At 36.9% G+C, this 22,342-nt stretch overlaps 3 protein-coding genes across 4 annotated transcripts; 2 read left to right on the forward strand and 1 right to left on the reverse strand.

The window, feature by feature from the left end:
* The first annotated feature begins 421 nt into the window (after window positions 1-421).
* Vdup1 (arrestin family protein Vdup1) lies at window positions 422-6,847 on the forward strand. The gene is made up of 6 exons (XM_034975260.2): window positions 422-1,034; window positions 1,832-1,948; window positions 2,482-2,699; window positions 3,609-3,791; window positions 3,900-4,085; window positions 4,514-6,847. The coding sequence occupies exons 1-6, from the start codon at window positions 914-916 to the stop codon at window positions 4,679-4,681; spliced, it is 993 nt and encodes a 330-aa protein (XP_034831151.1). The 5' UTR covers window positions 422-913; the 3' UTR covers window positions 4,682-6,847.
* A 396-nt stretch (window positions 6,848-7,243) lies between these two features.
* On the reverse strand, window positions 7,244-15,601 carry alien (COP9 signalosome complex subunit 2 alien). 2 transcript variants are annotated; one of them, XM_034975185.2, is made up of 8 exons: window positions 15,382-15,601; window positions 14,269-14,463; window positions 12,024-12,149; window positions 11,274-11,441; window positions 10,424-10,598; window positions 9,527-9,665; window positions 8,833-9,165; window positions 7,244-8,164 (listed from the first exon to the last, which is right to left on the reverse strand). In XM_034975185.2, exons 1-8 carry the CDS (start codon window positions 15,433-15,435, stop codon window positions 8,020-8,022), a joined length of 1,335 nt encoding a protein of 444 aa, XP_034831076.1. In that variant the 5' UTR covers window positions 15,436-15,601; the 3' UTR covers window positions 7,244-8,019. The 2 variants fall into 2 exon arrangements, with proteins under 2 accessions (XP_034831076.1, XP_069360733.1); XM_069504632.1 differs by having other exon boundaries at window positions 11,274-11,437; window positions 12,023-12,149.
* A 692-nt stretch (window positions 15,602-16,293) lies between these two features.
* RnrS (ribonucleoside-diphosphate reductase subunit M2) lies at window positions 16,294-21,645 on the forward strand. Its single transcript, XM_069507559.1, has 6 exons — window positions 16,294-16,498; window positions 16,577-16,813; window positions 17,293-17,528; window positions 17,996-18,224; window positions 18,749-18,967; window positions 20,767-21,645. The coding sequence occupies exons 1-6, from the start codon at window positions 16,439-16,441 to the stop codon at window positions 20,917-20,919; spliced, it is 1,134 nt and encodes a 377-aa protein (XP_069363660.1). The 5' UTR covers window positions 16,294-16,438; the 3' UTR covers window positions 20,920-21,645.
* Window positions 21,646-22,342: the final 697 nt, after the last annotated feature.

Raw genomic sequence — 22,342 nt, forward strand, 5'->3', positions numbered from 1 at the left:
ATTTATTCTAAATAAAGTTTTTATATTTTGATAAATTTGTTTGATTTTTCTTTTGAAAAACTAAATTCCTAAATAATTATTAGTAGGATTACCGATAAATACTGAAAATCGGTAATTAATAGCAAAACCGTTAAAATCTGTAAAAAGGACATCACTAAAAAGTTACGGTTTTCCTGCTGTCACGCCATCCCTAATTTACGACAATCCGGGCATATAATTGCTATATATTATATAAAGTTAGAAAGAGATGGTCCTGTGGATTCTCATAGTAAAAACCAATAAAATGTGAGACAGACAATCACTACTACAATGACAATTTGTTATATAAATTCCTTGCCTCCCACTTCCCCTTACTACTGAAACAAACATCGTCTATGGAGTTAGCGGTCTGTATCCTATAAGTTATTGGTCTGTGGTCAAAATATTATTTAAAAAATTGTACAACTTGGTGCCTGCTGAGTATTTAGAAAAATTAAAATAATTCAAACAACGTTATTTATTACAAATGTTGTGGTGCAACTGTGAATAAATTGTTATTTTTTGAAAATAATAAAGCTTGTGTTTGCTTTACCTGTTGGTAAAAAAGTTTTAACAACTTGGTGGCCTTCACAAAGTTATTACTTAACAGCGTACGAGTTACGACGCGTGTAGAATTTATTTATTACAGGTACGATCCCAAGAATTGGTTTCGTAACAGAAGACTTTAATTTATGTGCTTTTAATGAAAAAATCTTGAAATAATATATAATAGTTTATACAAGCCTTGTATTTTTCAACAGTTTTAAAACTTTACAACTTTTTTCTGACCAACGAAAGTTTATTTTCTAATGTATTAAATACTTATAGTAAATTACGTGACACTTAACATTAAAAACAAATATATATAATAATTCTGCAAGTATAAATCACAACAATGCCAAGAAAGCTGCTAAAATTTTTAATAGTGTTTGACAATACGTCGCTCCTGTATTTCCCGGGTCAGTTTTTGTCCGGGAAAGTTCTAATGGAGCTGCAGGATGATACACCAGTTCTTGGTAAGTTTTAAGGCTTTTAGAATGCAAACTGTCTCAACGCCTACATAACTTTGAGCTAAATTCATGTGGGTTGGGAGGTCATTTAGCCATTCCTTTAACATTGAACTAACTAAAGACATTAATAACTATAAAACTAATGGTGTGACTCAAATTGAAGTTTTTTTTAGAATTTTATATTAATACCTAATTTTTTGATTAGAAAAATATTCAAAATTTTCTTTCATTAAATAGGTCTGTAATATTAGAAAAATAAGGGGCTTTTATACTTTACTACTTACACTCACTTTACTCACTACACACTACTACTCACTGACTTTTCTTTATACTTTTGTCTGGTGAGAGGCTTTGGTTGTGGCTAGTACCACTCTACCAGCAAAGCCATGCGGCCAAGTGATTTAGTGTTTCGGTACAATGCTATGTAGAAACCAAAGAGGCAAAATGCCATATCCCTTCCAGGTTAGACTGTTACTGCTACTCACTTACTGCCAGATGAGATTATTGTAGTCAAGGGCTAACTTATATCTGAAAAAAAAAATGGTCCTATATGAAACACCATACCATTTAATGCAGATTTTGGAACTACTCAAAAAAGTAAAAAAATTATTGTGTTATTAATATGAGTTGCATATTTATTATTCAACAGATTTTTAACACACTATTTAATATTAAAGCTCAGATTACGAGTAGTGTGGAGATGTATTAAAAAGTTAGAAGAAACTTTTAGGGATTATGTTTCTATGATCGGGTAAATAGGTAGCTGTATTTTTGCATGAATGTCATACTTTGTTATGTTTCAGGTCTCCACTTCCATGTGATAGGGGAGGGAGTGGTGAGGGTTGGCTCCGGGAGACATGAGAGGCTGTTTGACAAAGAGAACTACATTGATTTCAGAATGCGTCTCCTTGGTGAACCAGGTAACATTATAACTGTTACAAAATCCTTATCAAATATCTGTGAAACAAAAAAGATCTGTTCAGTGTACAGTCATATGCCTCACTAACTTGTGCCTGTGACTTTGTCCACATGGGCTATACAAATTTCAAACCTTTATTTTCCAAAATCCTTTCCTAGCAAATGTCTGCATCATAATAGCTCTCTGCATGCCAAATTTTAGCCCAATCCGGATCCAGTAGTTTAAGCTGTGCGTTGATAGATCAGTCAGTCAGTCAGTCCGCTTTTCCTTTTATACATATATTTAGATATTCAGATTGGACGACATGTTTTGCATGCACACACAACAGACGGAAACGTTTAAGTGCGGAAACCGGCCCAGAGCAAAGAAGAAGAAGAAGAAGAAGATGTTTTGCGTGTGCTATAAAATGCCTTACTAACAAAATTAATGTTCTATTCAAATTTAAAAATAAACCTTTGTTTTATATTATTAAAAATTCGCTTTGTGAATTTGTGATGCTGTCATATTTAAACAATTAGTTAATAACCATTGCAGGTCATGCAGCATCCATCTTATCACCTGGCATACACAGCTTTCCCTTCAAGTTAGGTTTGCCGATGGGCCTCCCGTCTACCTTCCTCGGCACACACGGCTGGGTGCAGTATTACTGCAAGGCGGCACTGAGAGAACCCAATGGATTGACTCATAAGAACCAACAAGTCTTTATTGTTATGAACCCGATTGACTTGAATTTGGAACCTCCAGTTTTAGCTGTAAGTGATTTCTTTTTGATAAGTTAGGTTCTATTAAGTATTAATTTGTATATATAGACCACAAAAATTATAATTTAGTGCTCTAATTATGCAAGTTAATTGTCAGTCGTCACATCAGGGATCACATGGAGAAGGAAACAAAGGAAAGAAAAGCCCAAAGGAGGCCTATGCCCAGGGTCAAACGGAATGAAAATGAAAACAACAATTTACAAGCTGCAAAATATTTTTTTATAGATTTTAGACATTCATTGTAAATGTCAAATTATACTATTAAGGTCATCTATATTATGTACAATAATTATATTTTGATTTCTGACTTTTCTGATAATATTGATGTTTCGTAGACTAGTAGACACTTCACAAGAGTTTACTGTGACAAATTATTATATGTTGTTACTTATTATTATTTTATTAATGCTTGAATAGTAACACAGAGTAACAAGGCATCCACTCAAAGTGCAACGACTTGAGATCTGTAACCATCAGATTGCATTGGGGCGGATTCTCTTATACACAATCTCTAAACTATCTTTTCCGCAAGCAACACTATGAAATGGATAGCAATAGATTTAGACGTGTCATTTTAGTTTAGATATTGCGTATAATGGAATTAGCCACATTATTGTTGTTTCATCAGGTAAAAGTAGGTATTACATTCATGCTGGTCTGCAGTCTGCACAAGACATGAATATTAATTTGTTGACGTGATGGAATTTATTCATTAAGGAATCTTTAGAAAATAGCCAATTAAATTGATGTATTTGGAGCTAATTAATTTGGACATAAAAAACGCATTTTGTTATTGTGATTAGAATATTGAAAATTAATATCATTGTTATTATTCTTCATATAATGTTTGCATGAAACATAGGTCAGTAAGGGTCATGAAAGTATTATCTTTGGGTACAGCAAGAGTTCGAGCTGAGCGTTGAGCACAAGCTGGGCGTGGGCTGCGTGGGCGGCGGCACCGTGAGCTGCCGCGTCGCGCTGGACCGCGGCGCGTACGTGCCCGGGCAGAGCATCGCCCTGTCCGCGCTCGTGGATAACCGCTCCCGCACGCACATCCGCGCCACCCGCGCCGCACTCACAGAGGTAGGTGAAGAGGAAGGGCTGAGCGTGGCACTGTGGCACTGTCCGCGCTCGTGGACAACCGCACTCATGTCGAGTTTCTTTTTATTAAATTGAATGTTTGTTTTGCAGACAATCCAATACAGCGCGCACGGGAAGGTGGCTGCCACGGAACGGCGCGAGCTGGCGCGGTTGGCGCGAGGCAAGCTGCGCGCGGGAGAGGCGCAGCGCTGGCGCGCGGAACTGCTGTACGTGCCGCCGCTGCCGCCCACCAACCTGCGCGGCTGCCACCTCATATCCGTGCAATATGACGTATTTGTAAGTATCTTACATAGCACAATGCAGTGGGCGCGAGAACATATTATACATGTTTTAAACAAAGTGACATTCAGTTAGAATGTCATTTCCTAGGTATTTCGGGGTGCTGATTACGAAAATGACGTCCAATTGCAAATCAAACATGATCAATATATTTATTAGGGTTCCGTACCCGAAGATTGAAAACGAGAGCCTTATTGCCGCTATAATAACAAATCAACAAATTTAATGGATCGGAACCATTCGTGTGCGAGTCCAAATCGCAGTTATCGTTTTTTTTAGAAAAACATATGCATTTGGGTTCATGTCAGACGTTTTTCGGGATGCTGATGCTGATTACTAACGAAAATGATATTCATTTTCAAATTAAACTTTATTATGAGTGCCAATGAGCCGAGATGAATTTCATATCAATTTATTGTTTCCAGTTCATCATCGAGCCGAAGAGCTTGGAGAAGGAAGTGAAGCTGCAGCTGCCGATCTTGCTGGGCACGTATCCGTTCCGCGACGGCGACGCCGAGGCGCACCCGCCCACGCACTACCCCACCACGCTGCCCATCTTCCGGCCCTGGCTGCACGACAAGCAGAAAGAGTGACGTCACTACTGGCTTCACAAGCTGCTAGTGTCTCCCACCTACTAAGGACTATCCATTCCGTGACTATTGCCAAGTTGTTGGCCTATCCATTAAATTTGAAAAACCGGTTTAGCGCGAGTAGGACTCGCACTCGAAGGGTTCTGTACCATCGTACAAGCAATAACACTTGATTTTAGGTTTCTGTACCTTAAAAGGAAAAAAGAATCCCTTATAGGATCACTTCGTTGTCTGTCTGTCCGTCTGTCCTGTCTGTCAAGAAAACGTATCCTGTTGACCTAGAATCTTGAAATTTGGGAGGTAGGTAGGTCTTATAGCACAAGTAAAGGAATAAATCCGAAAACCGTGAAATTGCGGTTACATCCCAAAAATAAATTACATCTGTTTACGAATTTTTTATTTTTATGCAAAATGTCGAAAAATTATCCGAGGACGGAACCCTCGGTGCGCGAGTCTGACTCGCACTTTCCCGTTTTTTTTTTGTGATGTACACAAAATCACGGTTTTTGGATTTTTCCCTTTATTTGTGCTATAAGACATTGCTATCTGCTAAATTTCATGATTCTAGGTCAACGGGAAGTATCCTATACGTTTTGATTCCCTTGAATGTTCTTGACAGACAGCAAAGTGATCCTATAATAGTTCCTTTTTTCTCTAGACTTACGGAACCCTAAAAAGTGGGACAAGTCACAAGCCACGACTTTTATGTCAATTTATTTTAAGTATAATACTGCCAGTTTTGTATAAGTAACATTTTAATATTGAAGCATCGAAAGATTTATTCGTGCATTTTGATTATAACATTTCATAGTCAGCACTTTTTGTGCCTCTTTATTTCTTAGAATATGTATTCTAAAGGCTGTAGTTAAGGTTCTCTTTCGAATAACAATTCTTCTCAATTTGTAATTTTGAGGTGAGAAATTTTTAGGCGTCATTTCAATTTTTTCCTAGTTTTTTACCTAGCTAGTTGAAATCAGTAGGTTGATTTTGTAAAATCTGTATCAATCATTATTACAATCTCAATTGGTGTGATGCTGAATTTGTGCGATTCTTGTTGCAACAATGCATTGTAGCCAATAGTGAGCGAGCGTCAACCAATCAGAGGTGATTGCGATCGTGACATTGTAGCTGTCATTCTCCCGCAATCGCGCAGCAGGTTTAGTGAGTTTACGTATCTCGACAACGACGATAAGATTTCGAGTCTCGGAATACTATAACGAGTAAAATGGACCTAAGTACCCTTGTATTAAGGTTTGAGTTCATACAGCTACATAAAATAAAATATAAAAACTAAAATATGAATTTAAAAACCTCAATAAATTACCTTAAAGCTATAACGTTAAGATCCATTTTGCAGACGTTAGTGTTACAGTACTCGACATCTAACAACGTTATCGAGATCTTCAGTGGAAATGCGAGCAACTGTGCGTTCTTCTAAAATGATGGAGATGTAAAATCACATTTTCTTCCCCGTTCATAGTATGACAGACATAGACCGCGACAGGTCGAGATGGCAATCGGGTTATGGGGTGGGGGATGGGGGGGTAGCTCTGCACACTCGCACGTAACCCACCACGCCGCGGGGTCGGGGCGTTCCCTCCCCGATTACCATTTCGACCTGTCGCGTGCTTATAGTTATCTTCAAAAGTTACGCTAGACAAATTTAAAAAGACTAGATCCCAGAGCTGTAAAGCCATTTAAAAATAATTACACTTACGCTGCTGAAGAAAACTTATTACTATAGAACATTTAGTTAACATATTATTGCAATTATTATTAAAAAGTGGTGCTGTTTTTTTGGTGGATACTTTGTGTTCAATGTGGTGTAACATACCAGCCGGGGTAGTGCCCTGCGGTTTCTAATGATAATATTACTTGCTCAGACTTTTTACTGCTATACTTAGTTAGTTTAGTGCCATTTATTATTATCTAAATACTTATTAAACATAAGCTTTTAAAAAAACATTTAGCTATATCATATCTTTAAGTAAAATAAAAAATGCGGATATTATATTAAAAAGATCTGTAATACATAATAACTAACCTGTGATATACCCGTCCGTCCATTTATTGTAGGATGATTATTACTATGTAATAAAAATTATAGTTAGAAATGTAATTAATTTTATTATAAGAGTATTAATAATCAAAGCAAAATATAAATATTTTTAAAATATATTTTTAGTTATTTTTTTTAAATACTTCCTTTGCATGGCAATGTCAGAGCCATCAGAGCCCAGTGCTCATACATACGCTTGGCGACACAACACTACATATATAACGCGAATGTCAAGATGGCAACTTGGGTATGAGGCGGGGAGTCGCCCCGCACTATCACGCACCTCGACCTGTCGCGTACTATAAATATTGGCCGCAGGGATTACGCAGTTTTTGAGGGTGCTTCAAAAAATGGCAGATACTGGGGTCGATTTTACCAAACGATGTGATACGAGTAAAACTTCGCACCGAAACCAGAGTTTTGTTTGAAATAGTTCTTCTACTTATAGGTAAATAATTTTAGTAAGAAGGGAACAGGATCACTACACGTTTTAAATAAATATATCATGGATTTTCAAATTTTATTTGAGTTGAGCTTCAGTTTACACATTAACATAATAATATAAGATGTATATTATTTAACCATAGTATGGCTAAGCAAATTTATTATGATTTTAAAACTCAATGGGAATTACGAATTAATGTTAACCTTCTTATATGGAATTATTAGAAGTTTAACATTAACTCATAATTGAAACACTGGTGTCCGCACTTCTGTCAATCGTAATCCGCTAGTCAACAGTGGGGCTAATTCTGAGCACAACCTAATTTTAGAGTATTCGCATGCTCTTCTTACTAATGTAATATGAAAAGGACAGACACAGTTTGACAGTTTTTAATTTAATTTTTAGATGGTAAAACCCTTGATTTTAGCACGCACTCGCGAACCTACTGTTTAAATTTGTATTGTGCACTAAAATTTAGAGTCTTTAAATGTGAAAGTCATGTTCCGTTCCTTTTTTAGCATTAGTAAAAAGAAAAGGATGCAGATACTCTAAATTTAGTTTAGAGAGAGACTAGAGAATCGGGGCCAATGGCGTAGATGAAGCCTCTACGTTTCGTTACAAGTTTCATACTATCGTGATTTCCGTTATACATGTGGGAGAAACGGGCTTTACTCACGTATTTAGTCGAACGTCTTAGCCCGATTAGTTTCGAACCCATCCGAGGTCCTTTTTCACAGGGACTCAGTTCGCGAACGCGTCGCGGTCGACAATATGTGAGTGAAGCCGGTTCCTGCATGAATGAGTTTCATACTGTCGTGAAGAGTGTGGCGGGCGCGTCTACGCCATCTTGTTGGCGAGCGCGAGATGCAGCGCGCCGAGCTGCGCGGTCCACTTGTCGAGCGCCTGGTAGCGCGCCGCGCCGCGCGCGCCAGACGCCAGCTCCAGCACCGCGTTCACCTGGTCGATGCGGCCGCTGATCGTGCTGCGAACCACGTGTGACACTGAGCTACAACTGATCAGCAAAACGATCAAGCAGATTTCATTGATGTTATAATTATAATTATTATCCATACTGTGAGTAGCCCACAACCTCTGTCTACGTGTATTTAGGTTGTTTTAAAATCCAATGCGAACTCTTTGGCCCTTCATACATTGCGATACTCGCAAAAGGCGATACCACAGTCGCATGCCAGTAGAATACATGTTCGCTACTCGAGTTTCGTACATCATGCTACTAAAAACAAAAAAACCTTGAACTTTAATGTCAAACTGCTGATCCGCCGCCATTTTGTCAAGATTTATAGGAGACGCGACGCACGGGCGACGACAAGGTGGGTATCGCGAGACTAGTAGCAGACGCGTAGGATACCGGTAGCAAAGTGTGCGAATCACCATACAAATGTATGCGAGATACTCCTCAGCGACTCATGTTCGAGACTCGTACTCGCGTAGGATACCTAACCTACTAGTCGTCGACGTAATTTTTTGCATGGGTGTAGTTAATTCCCAGTCAGTGTGACATAGACTACTTTTTATCTTGAGTTCCCATTCCCATTTTTAAAAACTTAAATCCACGTGGTCCATCATATAGCAAGTGCTAAAATTACGCCAACTGCAAAGCCTCACAAAACATTAAAAAACCATACTTACTTATCCAAAATACATGTGACTAATAGATTCTCCACCTCCTTCTCATCGATATTCAACTCCTTAGATATGAAGGGTATATGTATCCGCGTGTAGGGCCCGATCAGCTTGATCAGCACTTGCGTCCTTATGTTCCTCAGCAGGTCCTCGATGTGCTCTCTGATGAAGGGGTCGTCCATTATGTTGTAACTGTTGTGTTTGAGGATGGACTCGAAGTCGTTGATATCGTTGTTCTGGTAGGCTTGTACTAAATTCGTCATGGCTAAGATTTCCGGGTCGTTTTTGTATGGTTTCGCTTCTTGGGAGTCGAAAGGATTGATTCCTGATTTCATTAACCTGAAATCATTATTGTTTTACTCTTATAAGCTTCTTAACGAACTTAACTTTTGGGATGGATATCTAACTCGGGCATAAGTGAAATAAACGAACGCGCCGATAATGTCCTCCCGACCGAATTTCGGCCCCTCCATAGAGATTAGTCAACTGCGCGGGATATAATATTATAGTGGACAAGTGTGTGCGCAAACAGAGGTGCACTGTCTATTCCCTCACTCCCATAGCCCCATGGGACAGGAATTCGACACAACCGACGAGATCAGGCGCAGGACCGACAGCATAACGTGCTCTCCGAGGAATGGGGGTGAAGCACCGCCAATTTCATAACTCTGGGCTAAAAAAAGACACTTTGGATACTCACATATTAGCTAAAACTAAATACTTCAAGCAGGTGGTTCTTCGCGGGCTGCCGGACTCGTCGTAGTTCTTGAACGCCTCGAAGAAGTCCGTGTGGGCCTTCTCGAACTCCCCCTCGCGCAAGTGCATCTTTCCGCCGCACTCTGAAATATTACTGTCCACTCATTCTGACGAATTTCGGCACACCGAGTTATTTTGATTTTTGACCAAAGCTTAAACAGACCTTAAACGTTTTTATTAGTCCACCCATACTAATGTTATAAGGTGCTAGAAAGGCGACCTCGCACCGGAAGACGCAGCGTTGGAAGACCCCTCCATTAGGTGGACGGACGACATCAAACCAGTCTCAGGGAGCCGCTGGATTCAGGAGGCACAAGACCGTGGAGTGAGGAAGTCCCTACAAGAGACCTATGTCCAGCAGTGGACGACGTTGGTTGATGATGATGATGATGACTAATATTATAAATGCGAAAGTGGGTCTGTTTGTCTGCTAGCTTTTCACGGTCCATCCGTTCAATTGATTTTGACGAAATTTGGTACAGAGATAGCTTGCATCCCGAGGAAGGACATAGGTTACTTTTTTCCCGAAAAATCAAAGAGTTCCCGCGGGATTTTTAAAAACCTAAATCAACGCGGTCGAAATCGCGGGCATCATCTAGTAGTTAATATTATTCGATACACTTATTTCGTGTCTTTTTTGTATTGCTATCCGCGATCGGCGTGACTTTTGCTAAAGTCCGGGAGACTAATTTTTATCCCAGAAAATCAAAGAGTTCCCACAAAAAACTTAGCTTTAGATCTGAGACAAAAAAAAGAAATATTCAGTGTAATTAGTTTGCAGAAAAGTGGAACTCTAAACCATCCATCATGATCGGCCACGTCTGTATGTAATCGGGCATACCTCTAATGACGCCCATGATGAGCGGGTGAGGAATGGCGGACTTGATGTGCAGAGACTGTTCGTAGAGCGCCTTGAGCTTCTTGTTGTTTTTCTGCGCCGTGTACATTTGTATTTCTAGCGCGTATATTTCTAGTAGTTGCGTGCCTTTCTTGAGATCGTCTTCCCCTTCATCTGTCTAAATGAGATAAAAAATAATATTAGGTCAGTGATGAAATAAGAGTATTTGTATTTTAGTTGCTTGTTTTTCCAGCAAACATATTTTAATTGCTTGTTTTTCTAGCTGACTTTTTTTGTTGCCCATTTTCCTAGCAGACTTTTTTGGATGCCTGTTTTTTAGAAGTCTTTTTTTTGATTGCCTGTTTTTAGGCAAATTTTTAAGTCTTTAAACATTGATATTCTTTTTTGTACCTCTTAATACTAATCTTATTAACGAGATTTGTATTTCCATACAACCATTTTGTATTTCAGCTCTACAAATTAACCACTGAATAATGCATATTGAAACTTAAAAACTAAAAAGTCAATCATATAGTCAAATCTATTCTATTCAGGCCGTAAATATGCGACATGAAAGATGAAACTGATCTATTGAAACCGGGACCCAACTTTTTTTACTATTATTATAGTGATAAGTGACAGTGCTCGTAGTGTAAAAGAACAAGTGAACAGTGTATCTCAAATCAAGAAAGACTAAGATGCGTCAATGGACAATTTTTTTGTATAGAAGACAATTTATAAGTTTAGGTTAAAGTAAAATTACTTATTAGTCATAAACTGGGCTACATCGCAATACGATTGAGTAGCTAATTGGCACTCAACAATAAGGAAAAAAAAAATATTAGGAATATACCTGACAACTCTGGTGAAGCTGTTTTAGTATTTTGGCCAATTTGTTAAAGTCTCCTCGGTCATAGTATAGTTTTCCTAGTTTAGTGTTGGTTTTAAACCACAGCCTGTCGTTCTTGGCGTCTTTTAGTGCTTCTAGTGTTGTTTCATAGAAGTCTTGTAGTAACTCCATCTGTAAGAAATCAATATACGTAAATAGAACTTTGTTTAATGGTGATCACCACCATTATTATTATTAAACACTTTAGTTGTACCACCATATGAAGGATAAAGGTCCAAACGCATTCACGCTGCACTGTGCGACGAGACGCGACAGCGCCTTGCTCCATACAAACTTATATACTATATTTGCGTGCAGCTGAAGTTGTGACCTTTAATAACAATAAAACAGAAAACACATAGAAATAAGAGACGAAAGATTAGCTTTCGCTTATTAGCTATCTCTACCATAGTTAGCGCTTCATTAATTAAATATTAATAAAATCAATTAAATAAAAAATATAAAATTAGAAACATGCATATGTTTATCACTAGCCGATGCCCGCGACTTCGTCCGCGTAGTATTAGGTCTTTTAAAAATCCCGTGAGAACTCTGGTTTTCAGGGATAAAAAGTAGCCTATGTCATTCTGCAGGTCTTTATCTATACCCATGCGAAAAATCACGTCAATCCGTTGCGATGTGAATTGTGATTGAAGGACAAATCAACAAACACACTTTCGCATTTATAATATGGGTACTGAAGTTAATACTTACATTTCTAGAAGTTGAGATATAGTCTAGAATAGAATTGATAGATTTCTCCGAGTGGTTCCTTGTGACTGCACTTTTGATGTATGTGAGCAGCTGCTTGTACCTGACCATCATCTCCGTGAAGTTATTCTGGTGAACATATTGAAATTCATTATTTTTTTATTTTTTTATTGCTTAGTTGTAGAAAAGATATGACTTAAATAGAAATAGAAACGGAGGAAATTTTATTTAAAACTAGCTGATGCCCACGACTTCGTGCGCGTGGAATTAGTTTTTTTTTAAATCCTGTGGGAACTCTTTGTTTTTACAGGATGAAAAGTAGCCTATGTCACTCTCCAGGTCTTTAAATCTATACTTATGCAAAAAATCACGTCAATCTGTTGCACCCTTGCGACGTGATTGAAGGACAAACCAACACACCTTCGTATTTATAATAAGGGTATTACAGACTAGCTGTTGCCCGCGACTTCGTACGCGTGGATTTAGGTTTTTAAAAATCCTGTGGGAACTCTTAAATTTTCCTTGATAAAAAGTAGCCTATGGCCTTCCCCGGGTTGCAAGCTACCTCTGTACCAAATTTCGTCAAAATCGGTTGAACGGTTGAGCCGTGAAAAGCTAGCAGACAGATAAACTTTCGCATTTATAATATTAGTATGGATAGGTCCTAGGTACAATAATAAATGCCATTTACATGAATTTACTCCTTCATTTGCAAAGATCTTCCGAAACCGAAGGTAGGTAAGTAAAGCACAGAAAGATAAAATACAAAATTAAAGCATAGGCAGAGGTATATACGCGACAGGTCGAGATGGCAATCGGGGTGGGACGCCCCGCATTTCACCCGCGCTATTCCCCATCGGGTTGCTAGGGCTTTGCGGGTGCGCGGGGCGTCCCCCCGCCTCACACCCCGATTACTGTCTCGACCTGTCGATTACTTTAGTAGGTAGGTACATCATCCTTTTCAATTTATTTGGTATAGCTGATCCCCGCGGCTTCGCCCGCGTAGATTTAGGTTTTTAAAGATCCCGTATAGCCTATGTCACTCAGGAATAATGTAGCTTTCTACTGGTGAAAGAATTTTTAAAATCGGTTCAGTAGTTCTAAAGATTACCCCCTACAAACAAACTTAACGACATTACCTCTTTATATAATACAACGGGCCGTGCAGCAGAAATCGTAATATTTTAATTTCGCCATAACTTCAAAACCAAACGTCCAATTTTAATCATTCAAAGACCAAATATTATCTCCATAAACTGTTCTTAGTGATGAAATCATTTATTTTGATAAAGATTAATAGCATGAGTAAAATAAACGCGTTTAAATGTAGTCCAAAAAAAATTCAAGATTTTTAAATAAAAAAATGGTTGCTGTGCCTCACTCGACATAGATGGGTATAGTGTGTCGCGGACTTTTTTGTAGATATTTATAAGATCTACAATTAATTAGAACATTTTATGGTTCTATCTTTTATAGTTTAGGCAGCGTACGCAAAATAAGTAACTTTTCTGGTTGATTTTTTACACCTTGTGTCCGAAAAAACCCAAATATCTTACGGAACCCTATTTTTTTCCAAAATAAAATATAGCCTATGTTACTCGTGGATAATGTAGCTTTCGAATGGTGAAAGAATTTTTAAAATCGGTCCAGTAGTTTTTGAGCCTATTCAGTACAAACAAACAAACAAACAAACAAACAAACAAACAAACAAAGTTTTCCTCTTTATAATATTAGTGTAGATTAAAATTAGGGATTTTTTATTCAAATAAACGTACACAAGTTCATTCGAATCACCAAGTAAATCTAAGTGCATAAATTTTAAGAAAGGTTGTATCATTTATTTGCTCTATGTGTGAACTGTCATGTCGAAAGTATGATTTTAGTCCTTATCGAACGGACGGATGGACAGACGGGGGAGAATAAGAAATATAATTAAAAAAATTGGTTACTTTTTATCTTAAAGAATTAAAGAGTTCCATCTTTTAAAAATCCTACATTCACATTGACAAATTCTCGAGCATCATTTAGTTAAATATATGTATAAAAGGAAAAGGTGACTGACTGACTGACTGATCTATCAACGCACAGCTCAAACTACTGGACGAATCGGGCTGTAATTTGACATGCAGACAGCTATTATTATGTAGGCATCTGCTAAGAAAGGATTTTTGAAAATTCAACCTACGGGAGTGAAATAGGGGTTTTAAATTTGTGTAGTCCACGCAGACGAAGTCGCAAGCATAATCACCAGTTTGAAGTTGATCTTGATCATCTGTTTGAGCGCCTTGAAGCCCCACTCGCCCTTGTCGCCGCCCTCCAGCTCCAGCACCTTCTGGAAGCTGAGCAGTGCCGCCTGTGGTTCATCCTCCTTCAGCGCCTTGCTGTTGTAGTACTGGTTCTCCAGGTCCACGTCCGGCTCAGAGTTGCTGTCCTCTGAGTACTCCTGCGGTAACATTTATCGTGATAATATACTAATTAGCCAATTAGTTTTTATACCAATTAGTATTTAGCAAAAGGGATACCATCCATTTAAAATTACAATTTATTTTTTAAAGAATGTTAGCCATGTTAATCAAGACTAATATTTTTCTTTCCCCTCCAACTAAGTGTAAAGCTTGTGGTAGACTAATAGTGCAATAGAGGGGTTTGAATTGCCAACCTTCGAATTACAGTCCACTCCTTTAACCACTGAGCTGTTGAGGTTTCAATTATTTGGTAACACTATTCTTCAAATAAAAACTTATATTTATCACTTCATTATTTTTTTGTAATGAACTAAATTTCTATTATACTAGTATGATTTTATATCTATTTACTAAAAAGCATTTATGTATGCAAGATAGGAGTAAAAAGAAATATAAATTGAATGACTAATATTTAAAAAAGCATTCACTAGTCTGTAGTTTTCAGCAAAATTGTGAGCACTGATTTATGCTCAGCAGAATACTCATATTTAAAAAATCAGAGGTAAAAGGCTTCAACCCAGATACAGGTAAATGTTGTGTGTATAGTTATTAGTTAGTAAATATTACAGTTGCTGATCATGACTTATTGTCTGCACATAACTAGATCTTGGCTTTGGCAATTGAGTTTTAAAAGTTGTCCTGTGTCAAACACACGGGACATCTCTTAAAACCAGGGCATAATACTTATTATCAGGTCAAGACATTTTTATACACTTTACTTCTAACCTATAAGTTGTACGGTACCATAACTTTAAAGTAAAGGTACGGTAAATAAACTCTGTTCGCCAATAGTATTCCCATACAATCTTTAATGCACTGCTGAGGCAAAATATGTCGCTGGTATATTGATGAACGTATAAAAATGAAAAAAACATAAAATATTATAACAACAATACCAGTCCATAGTCCTCCTCTTCTTCGCACATATAATCGTCGTCGTTATCCGACATCTTCAGCTATCAGCAGATAGAACAAATTAAACCTCTATTAATTTTATTAATTGTTTATTTGCTTAAATAAATTAGTTTTTAGGATTTTAATTACAAATTTAGTTTTTAGTTTCACAGATCACTATATACAATATACACCACGAATATACACCACAGAAAACCACACAGAAAACTGTACTAACTCACGAATCCCGAATGTCCCGAATGTATACCACAGAGTACAGACCAGTACTAGACCACAGACCATACTAGACTGACATTGACATTTGATAATTGACATTGACTTCACTCTTTTAGCTTATGGTGAGCATAGAGTAATCGCCAGGAAAAATTATTATACAATCAATGGGGAAAGGTATTTTTTTGATTGGACAGATTAATAACCAATAGGAAAGAACTATATTTAGGCTGTTTTGCGCGGGAAGTGCATATTATTTATCAAAATTAGATAAATAATGTTTCAACATCATCAGAGTTGATCATTAGTATTTTATTGTGAAAAATTTAATTCTAAAATAAACTTTAATTCACACATAATCCATATTTTGTTAAAAAAAGGTTCCCGCTCTTTTCAACCACAAGTGATTGGTTGATTCTCACAGACAGATTTTGTTTAAAAACTAGTTTTTAACCACTTGTAAAATTGTATCTTCCATTAAAAATATTTACTTAGTTCCTTTTCAGTACATAAAATCTAAAAATATTAAGTTTAAATGTAGTCATTTAATTAAATACAAATTCAATTTTATAGTACTCAAATTGTGGTTCTAGCGAAATGTCACAAATAATTGTATTTAAATTTTCGAACGGAATGCGTTTCCCGCCAGAAATTTGAGCGCGTTTTCGTTTTGATTCCACATCCGCGAGTTGTTATTGCGCGTATTTTTCGTTCAACCTCAAAGGAAACTCAACGAGTATCCATTGCAGTACAATTTTGTATATGCATTATTATAACTTTATTCGCTCCAATCGTTTGTGACTTTGTATTTCTGTTGTTCTTAAAATGGCTCACATGAATGGCAAGGAAAACCTCCACACTGGAATAAATAACGTACACATTAAGGTTAGTTTAACAGTTTTAGTTTAATTTCTGTCATTGGTTTTTGTTTCTGGCATCTAATTAACTTAAAACCCTTTACAGTCACCTGTTAAAAATGTACTCGCATTACGAAACGGTAATGAGAAAGTTCAGATTGAAAAAATGGATATAGAGAAGAAGGATGCCGACAAGCAGAAGTTTGACCCCCAATTAGAGCCCCTACTGAGGGAGAATCCTCGTCGATTTGTCATATTCCCCATCCAATACCCCGATATATGGCAAATGTACAAAAAGGCGGAGGCTTCCTTTTGGACCGTGGAAGAAGTTGACCTGTCTAAGGTACAGTAACTTTACTAAAAAGTCAATGACTTGTGACCTAACCCAAATAGATTAAGAATAATCAGATGATCATGGTTGTATCAAGTTGTAAAATATTGTGCAACCTATAAGTCACCACATGGAACTAGTGAACTGTGAAAATTAATAATAGAAATACTACTATAATAAGTCAATGTAGAAATAGAAAGATTTGCATTTAAGATGATTCAAATAAATTCTGAAGCGAATCAACCACTGTCCAATTTTATTCTCCAATTTTCAATAAAATTCCATTTAACTTATTACATTTTTTCCCTAACAGTTATGTACAAACTTCATTTGTATTGTGTTAGAATTAATAATACTTCTTGTAATTTTTATAAAGTGAAAATACAGTGTATTTACAGTGATGATTATTATTTTTTATTCACAAGTTAAAACTTAAATGCCAAATATAGTGTAGGCATTAACTGTAACGACATCTAACTTTACTTAATCAGGACGTAAGTGACTGGGAAACCTTAAAGGACTGTGAGAAGCACTTCATCAAGCATGTGCTGGCCTTCTTTGCGGCCTCGGACGGGATTGTGAATGAGAACCTGGTGGAGCGCTTCTCTCAAGAGGTGCAGGTCACAGAGGCTCGCTGCTTTTACGGCTTCCAGATAGCCATGGAGAATGTACACTCGGAAATGTACTCTTTGCTCATTGACACCTACATAAGGGACCCCAAGGAAAGGTAGTTAATTTTAATTAAATGTAATTTTTCTCTTTTATTAAATTTGTTTTGTATATAATTCTTGTTATAATTTAAAATAAACTAAGTGGACAAAGGTGAAGGTTATAGTATAATAGAAATTTCTTCCAGCTTCCCTTGAGACTGAGTAATAGATTTAATTTTATTAAGTATACTCTAAGTACAAAAATGAAAATGGGATTCATCACATCATTACATTTTTAATAGGTAAATCGTAATAACTCATCATTTGCTCATCATGACCACACCCATGTTTTGATATTCAATAAAAATCATGGTTTTTCAAATTATTCTCTTCAATAATGAATTCTAGCCCCATAAACTACCGCTTTACAAAAAATCACATCATTTTATTACTACAGTCCATAAGACCCTATTAATTAAAATACGACTGTATGAGCTTTGCTTATCTGAAGTTTTTATTAATATCTTTGTTCAATAACTTGCAGGGATTTCCTCTTCAATGCGGTAGAAACCCTCCCCTGTGTGAAGAAGAAGGCAGACTGGGCCCTGCAGTGGATAGCCAGTCAAACTGCCACATTTGGCGAGCGCATCGTGGCCTTTGCAGCTGTGGAAGGGATTTTCTTCTCGGGCAGCTTTGCTTCCATCTTCTGGCTCAAGAAGAGAGGCCTAATGCCTGGACTCACCTTTAGCAATGAACTTATATCTAGGGATGAGGTTTGTTCATATTCCTATAACTTATAATAATGAATCGTCTTGTTAGTGTTTTTGACCAGTGTAGTCTTTGGGCAGGCAGATAATATAAAAGGGAAAGTCCTTCATCTATCAGGTTATAAAAATATCTTTAGGATAGGCACTAGCCTAAAAAGGAGACCATACTGATTCCTGTCTAAATGAATTCAGCTGTTTTGAATTGGGACAAAAATGGGTGTTTGGTGTTGATGAGTTGTCTGTTTTAAGAACTTGATAGTCAAATAGTCAAATAATTTATTCAAAACTAGCTGATGCCCGCGACTTCGTTCGCGTGGATTTAGGTTTTTAAAATTCCTGTGGGAACTCTTTGATTTTCCAGAATAAAAAGTAGCCCATGTCCTTCCCCGACATGTAAAGCTATCTCTGTACCAAATTTCAAAATTGGTTAAGCTGTTGGGCTGTGAAAAGCTAGCAGACAGACAGACCCACTTTTGCATTTATAATATTAGTATGGATATTCTTACTCCATGTTATGGTGTTTGTTGCAGGGCCTTCACACGGACTTTGCATGCCTTATGTTCAAGCACTTGGTGCAGAAGCCAAGCAAGGAGTGTGTGCTACAAGTCGTCAAGGATGCGGTTACAATAGAGCAAGAGTTCCTCACTGACGCATTACCAGTGAGGTTGTTGGGCATGAACTGTGAACTCATGTCAGATTATATAGAGTTTGTTGCTGACAGGCTTCTTGTGGACCTCATTGGGGAGAAAGTATGTATTTTCTTTATTTTAATTCATTTTGAATACAATATTTTATGTTCTAGTAGATGATGTTAAACGAGATGAAAGCTGGATTTTTTTTAAGATAGTTGACAATCATATTGTTGACACATTTCTTGAGCCAGGGGAGTCTTCCAACGCCGCTCTTTTCAGTGCGAAAATTGAAGATGCTGGCAGGCTATAATAGCCTGCCAGCATCTTCAATTTTCTGGACGCAATTATTACCCAATTTTTGCCCTCAACTTTACCTGAAGATGACTTCCTTTAATAAAAAGTTTATCTATTTACTAGTTGATGCCCGCGACTTCGTACGCGTGGATTTAGGTTTCAAAAATCCCGTGAGAACTCTTTGATTTTCCGGGATAAAAAGTAGTCTATGTAATATGTTACTCTCCAGGTCTTAAACTATACCAATGTCAAAGTCAAAGTCAAAGTCAAATGATTTATTCAAAATAGGTAATAAATTAGTTTTATTGATTGTCTGGTATAGTGTTAGATTTGTAAGATAATATAGTGGTGATAATTATAACGCAAACTTAAAACTAAAGCTACGAGGGTTCCAAACGCGCCCAGGTCTGAGAAGAGCCCACAACAAACTCAGCCGGGTATTCTTTTTATTATCACCACTTTACAAAATTATTGAAACTTATTAGAACTATCACAAAGTCGTTAAGCAACTCATTCCCAAGCTTGCTTATCATTTAAATAATCCTTTACATTGTAATAGGATTTTTCAATTAGTTTACGTTTTATGAAAACTTTGAACTTGTTGAGAGACATCTCCAATATGTCTTCTGGAAGCTTATTATAGAAACGTATGGAATTACGAGCAAATGAATTGCTAACTTTACTGAGCCTAGAGGCGGGAATTACAAGTTTATTTTTATTTCTAGTATTTATATTATGACAGTCACTTTTTTTTTTTAATTTATTTATGTTTTTATGTATGTACAGTAAATTTTCAAAAATATATTGATTATGCACTGTCATAATTTTAACTTCCCTAAATTTAGTTCTCAGCGACTCTCGTGGCCCCATACTGTATATGGCTCGAACAGCCCTTTTCTGCAGCACAAAAATAGAATTAATATCAGCAGCATTACCCCATAATAATATACCATATGACATAATGCTGTGAAAGTAACTAAAATATACTAGTCTCGCAGTTTCTATGTCTGTCAACTGGCGAATCTTTTTTACCGCATATGCGGCAGAACTAAGTCTGTTCGATAAGTTATTTATATGAGAGCCCCATTGAAGTTTTGCATCTAACGTTATTCCAAGAAAAATAGCGGTATCCACTAAATCTAATTCCTCATTATTAAATTGCACAGTGGTTTTCACCTGCTTAACATTTGGTAAAGTGAATTTAATACACTTTGTCTTTTTTCCCGTTGAGAAGCAGGTTATTAGCTTCGAACCACTGTACTAACTTGGTGAGAGAATTGTTTACTTCATCAAAAGTTGTTAAGTATCGATTGATCTTAAATAAAAGTGATGTATCATCAGCAAACAAGACTATCCCGTAATTGTCCTTAGCGAGGTAAGGAAGGTCATTAATGTAAATAAGGAACAGAAAAGGTCCTAAGATGGAACCTTGTGGCACCCCCATTTTTACAACGGATCCGGGAGATCGCTTTCCATTCCATTCCATCCAATGCAAAAAATCACGTCAATCCGTTGCTCTGTTGCGACGTGATTGAAGGACAAACCAACGAACAAACAAACTTTCACATTTATAATAGGGGTAGTGATTGATACCAGCATTACACATTGTTTTCTTTCAACAGCATTACAACACCAAGAATCCATTTGACTTCATGAATCTCATCTCCCTGGAAGGCAAGACCAACTTTTTCGAGAAGAAAGTCGGAGAATACCAGAAGTGGGGAGTCATGTCCAACCCTAATGACAATGTGTTCACATTGGACGCAGAGTTTTAGCTTTACCACTTGTTGTATATAAATATAAGTCCCGCTAATTGCTAATGCGCGTGGCCGCCATTTTAGTGACGTCAGCACTAGACTGAAGTTCCGAGCTTATGGTATATTTTTCGGATGATATCAAAGGACGTCGTTTCGATGTTAATGAGACATGGTTCCAGCGCAGTAGCAATTTGCGGGACTTATATTTTTGTCCTGAGTCTGACAGTATTAGAAATTAGAATATTTTTATTTGGTAATTTTGGTAATGATTCTGACTTATTTTAATGTGCATTTTTTTAATGATACCAGTGGATTTGGTATAATTGTATGTTGTGAATGTAGATGACATTTTAAAATTTTCCTATAAATAACTAATAATTATGTTCATTGACCACAAACTAATTTGTTTCTGAAAATTATTTATATAGAATTTCAAATTCTACTTTATTATTAAAGGTGCATTTAGTTAGATAAAGTTCATGACGGTATGACAGCATTACGTAATTATGCATAAGATAAGTTTATATTAAGCTAATATAATATAATATAATATTAATGAATATGTAATGTAAGTAAAATTTCTAGTTAAGATTAATTATTCTGCAATAATAATTATTGTTAGTATATTTTCGAATCAAATGCGAAAATTTATAGGTAATGATGGTTTCAATTTGAATCTTTGTGATATTATTATAAATGTAATTTTGGTAATATATATTCGATAATATACTTTATTTGCACCAATATTGGTTTGTTTTTGACACTTCTGAATTCCCATTGTTATTCATCGTTCATCAAATCACCATCATTAGTTGTGTTGTGGTAGGATATGAAATGAAGATAATATGATAAATATACTTAGATACAGTACGCGGCCGGAAGTAATGTACATCGACCTTTAGAAGGAAATAGCAGATTTGCAGAGCGCTGTCCTTGTCGAGACCGAACGTCCTATAGGTGTGAGTGACAGAGACAACGCTCTACAAAGCCGAAATGTCATTCTAAAGGCCGTTGTACATTACTTTCGGCCGCGTACTGTACCTAATTGAAAGTTTTCATGGAAAAAAAGAACTACTTTTCAACAAAAAGCTCATAATATTTTACGATTAAAGTTTAGTCATCGGTTCTAGTGTTTATAGCAATCGTTCAGTCTTCAACAGTTGGGATTTCATCCGACAGCCTCGCTATAACCATCGTCGAAGACAATGGTGTTTTAACTGTATGAGATTTCCTTGTATAGCCTATGGGTACAGGTACAGAAGTATATAACAGCTTACATTCGTTAGTTTTAGATGTTATACCCGCGGATACCGAAAAAGCTTCTGAAGCCATGGAGCACAAATTAGGCGCAGGCCACATTGGGAGCGAAACGAACTTTGTATTCTGTGGTTTCGTTTCACTTAGCTCCCAGTGTACAGTGTAGTCGCCGCACACCGGAACT

The sequence above is a fragment of the Maniola hyperantus genome, chromosome 2 (assembly GCF_902806685.2).
Source record: "Maniola hyperantus chromosome 2, iAphHyp1.2, whole genome shotgun sequence".
In the NCBI taxonomy this organism is placed as follows: Eukaryota; Metazoa; Arthropoda; class Insecta; order Lepidoptera; family Nymphalidae; genus Maniola; species Maniola hyperantus.

What these genes read in the sequence shown, in the direction of transcription:
- Vdup1 (XM_034975260.2), top strand. Translation starts at nt 914, where the DNA reads ATGCCAAGAAAGCTGCTAAAATTTTTAATAGTGTTTGACAATACGTCG. An exon ending in GGATGATACACCAGTTCTTG is followed by an intron (nt 1,035 to 1,831) that starts GTAAGTTTTAAG and finishes GTTATGTTTCAG; the next exon opens with GTCTCCACTTCCATGTGATA. An exon ending in CCCGCGCCGCACTCACAGAG is followed by an intron (nt 3,792 to 3,899) that starts GTAGGTGAAGAG and finishes TTTGTTTTGCAG; the next exon opens with ACAATCCAATACAGCGCGCA.
- alien (XM_034975185.2), bottom strand. Translation starts at nt 15,435, where the DNA reads ATGTCGGATAACGACGACGATTATATGTGCGAAGAAGAGGAGGACTAT. An exon ending in TCAAGATCAACTTCAAACTG is followed by an intron (nt 12,150 to 14,268) that starts GTGATTATGCTT and finishes TATGTTCACCAG; the next exon opens with AATAACTTCACGGAGATGAT. An exon ending in GTCACATGTATTTTGGATAA is followed by an intron (nt 8,165 to 8,832) that starts GTAAGTATGGTT and finishes CGTGGTTCGCAG; the next exon opens with CACGATCAGCGGCCGCATCG.
- RnrS (XM_069507559.1), top strand. Translation starts at nt 16,439, where the DNA reads ATGGCTCACATGAATGGCAAGGAAAACCTCCACACTGGAATAAATAAC. An exon ending in AAGAAGTTGACCTGTCTAAG is followed by an intron (nt 16,814 to 17,292) that starts GTACAGTAACTT and finishes TTACTTAATCAG; the next exon opens with GACGTAAGTGACTGGGAAAC. An exon ending in AACTTATATCTAGGGATGAG is followed by an intron (nt 18,225 to 18,748) that starts GTTTGTTCATAT and finishes TGTTTGTTGCAG; the next exon opens with GGCCTTCACACGGACTTTGC.